At 48.2% G+C, this 2875-nt stretch overlaps 1 protein-coding gene across 1 annotated transcript; it reads left to right on the forward strand.

Annotated features, from left to right (window-relative positions):
- Window positions 1-1741: 1741 nt before the first annotated feature.
- On the forward strand, window positions 1742-2314 carry LOC126539680 (uncharacterized). The gene has a single exon (XM_050186537.1). It carries the CDS (start codon window positions 1742-1744, stop codon window positions 2312-2314), a length of 573 nt encoding a protein of 190 aa, XP_050042494.1.
- The last annotated feature ends 561 nt before the right edge of the window (window positions 2315-2875 follow it).

Raw genomic sequence — 2875 nt, forward strand, 5'->3', positions numbered from 1 at the left:
GTTTATGACGTAGATTTCTGCATATTTCCTGCCATGAGGTGAAAAAAAGATTGTATGTAGTATACAGATTCTAGCTTTTTCGGATATTTCACTAGGTTCAATGAATTGGCTGGCTCCTGCTTTATGTTTACTGTGTTTTGTATCGGGGCGACGGCCGTTGAGTCTAGCATGAATTTACTGTCTTGTCTCACCCGCGTACTATTTGTTAAAAGTGGAACAATCTAGACAGTAGACTACACTGCTTGGCGTCCACGTGAATCTAGAAATAACCTTGTGGCGGTAATCCGATGCTGTACTTTTTACAATAGTAATTTGTAAATGTTTGCATGTAAAGCACCTCGCGCCGCCCCAGGCCGCGTATGTTGGCTTCGTCTTTGTCCTTAGTTTGTGATGTACTAGAATATCCTTCAAATTATTGATGCGTCTGTACGCTACGCTGGGGGCGGGGGCCAACGTCTTGTTATGTAATTTCTGGTTGCTATTGAGAATTCGGTAGCATTTACTCACGATGGTTTTTACGCTTGGGAGTGTATTTGGGAATTCAGTAGTAAGAGGCGTTGTTATTCTTGTGATCTAAGGGTGGGTTCGATGGTCTCGGCTTGCTCAACTTTCGTTGCACCAGTTCAGGCATTTTCAAGAGGAGAGTTTGAGTGGTTCCTGTATGACAGAGTTTCTCTAAGGTGATCGAGTCTATACATTTAGTCATGGTTTTCAAGTCAGATGCGATAAACTCTTTACGCTTGAAATTTAAAGATACCTTCTTTGCAACGTGTGGGACGATGGCTTGCATATGTTAGGTAGTGTTTTTCAAAATATTTCCCACACAGCTATATTATTAGTGTCCCATTGTCAATATACAGGGTGTTTTAACCACAATGCACCAAGATTTAAAAATATGCAAATGTCACGTAGCTGGGTAGAACCAAGGTAATGCGCTTTGCTGTCGCCCTGAGATACTCCATTAATATTTTACATTCCGTCTAATTACATAATTAGTCCTAATTCCTTATACGCTCCTCAAATGTTATAGCTAGGTTAAATGTGTAAATATGAAAATTGTAGAGCAACATGAAAAACTTCCTATACAGCTTTCCGCTGCTCAATAACTGCTATATAAAGCTGTTTTGCGTAGTGTGAACGACGCCCACGAATAGATGCGAAGTGCTTCGAGGGGACAGTGTCGCGGCAATTCTGCGTATATTCACGGTCCGCGAATAAACGCAGGCCGGCGCGTGACCTCCGAAATGCATTGCATGCCGGTGCGTTCGAACGCTCGAACGTTCGAACATCATGTTGCAACCGCACTCCTCTCGCGCTTTGATCTAATTAGCCGGCGCCTTGAGTAGCGCTGCCGAGAAGTCCGCGCGCGGCATTCAAGGTAAGAAGCGTGGCGCAGTGGTGTCGGCAAACCTTGATAATTGTTCCCTCGCTTTCCGCAAGCCCAGTATACCATACAAGGTGATCCAAGTTTCCGAGAGGTTCATTGTACAGCAGCACATACTATGTGCATTCATGGCGGTGCTTTGCATTGGTATCCAATGCAAAGCATGCAAGCATTGGCATGCAATGCGATTATGGTGAAGTCTGACAAGGGAGCGCGCAGTGCCAGCAAACGAGAAGAAGCAAGAGAGGCGCGAGCTCTTTGTTAGAAAAAAATTTAAAATTAATGTGAAGGGTTCGCCTTGCAAGAAGGTCGTGTCTTAGGTCTTTCCTGTTCACCCGACATTGGTGAGCTCGGACCATGAAAACAGCCACACGATACGCCTCGACGGCTCAGCTCGACGTCAATGCTCCTGTTTCTATCCTTGTGCCGTACTACGCTGTCAAGGTGCCACCGTACAGCCACCAGCCTCCTGACATCGTGCTCCTCCGGGTGGATGCTCGCTTCCAAGTTGCGCACATAACCTCTCAACAGCCCCTATACACGCACGTACTAGCTGCCGTACCTCGTGACATTGTCCTCCGGGTGCGTGACCTGACCGCACCACAGTCAACGATGCCCTGCGACACCCTCAAGGCCGCTATGTTAGAGCGCACGGTCCTTCACAAGAGACGCCGCCTGCGACAGCACCTATCAACCACGTTGCTCGCCGATCGTCAGCCATCCCAGCTCCTTCGACATATGCAGCATCTACTTGGATCACAAACCTCCACAATCCATCAGGCACAGCTGAAGCACCTGTTCGTTGGATGCGTCTTCATTACCGTCCAAATGATGCTGCTACACGCACCGAAACGTAGCCTTTCTGCTCTAGCGTGCTGGGCTGAAAAGACTGCGAGGTGCCATGTCGAAACCTCGTTGCTTCCCCAGTGACCATGGCCCTAACTAAAAGCGCCACGGTTCAACTAAGTACTTCGCCAACGATTACGAAGCAGCATAGTACGAACGACGGTTCGGTTTCACAGCGTGATGGTTTTTCGATCCGCCACAAGCACATTCCTCAGCTCTCGGACCTAGTCGCTGCTGCACTGAAAGCTATGTCCACTAACATACGTTCTCGCCGTACGTTTTCTATCGTTCACCGTCGCCAGCTCACCACTGCTCTCACCAGCAATCCCCTGACGAGCTCCCATCACTATGCTGGTACCGTCCAAGTTGTTGGCGTTTCGGAATGCCAGTGCACTCGACCTTGTTCCTGGACGGGAAACAATCCCCAGGAGCACTAGCGATGACAAGTGACCCCATAGAAAACCCCAGTCACCTTTGACTCGTCTCTGACTCTATCAATGAACTGATATTTCTCGTTGACACAAAGCAACGTTCGTTACCGGAGCCATTTGCCGGCCTGCTTCACGAACACTCCCTTTTAACTGCGTCCCCCGACTAGACTAAACCTGCGCTTCACAGTGTTCAGCATCACGTAATTACCAAAGG

This window comes from Dermacentor andersoni, chromosome 2 (genome assembly GCF_023375885.2).
Source record: "Dermacentor andersoni chromosome 2, qqDerAnde1_hic_scaffold, whole genome shotgun sequence".
Taxonomy (NCBI): Eukaryota; Metazoa; Arthropoda; class Arachnida; order Ixodida; family Ixodidae; genus Dermacentor; species Dermacentor andersoni.

Coding starts and splice junctions, on each gene's coding strand:
- LOC126539680 (XM_050186537.1), top strand. CDS start 1,742: ATGAAAACAGCCACACGATACGCCTCGACGGCTCAGCTCGACGTCAAT.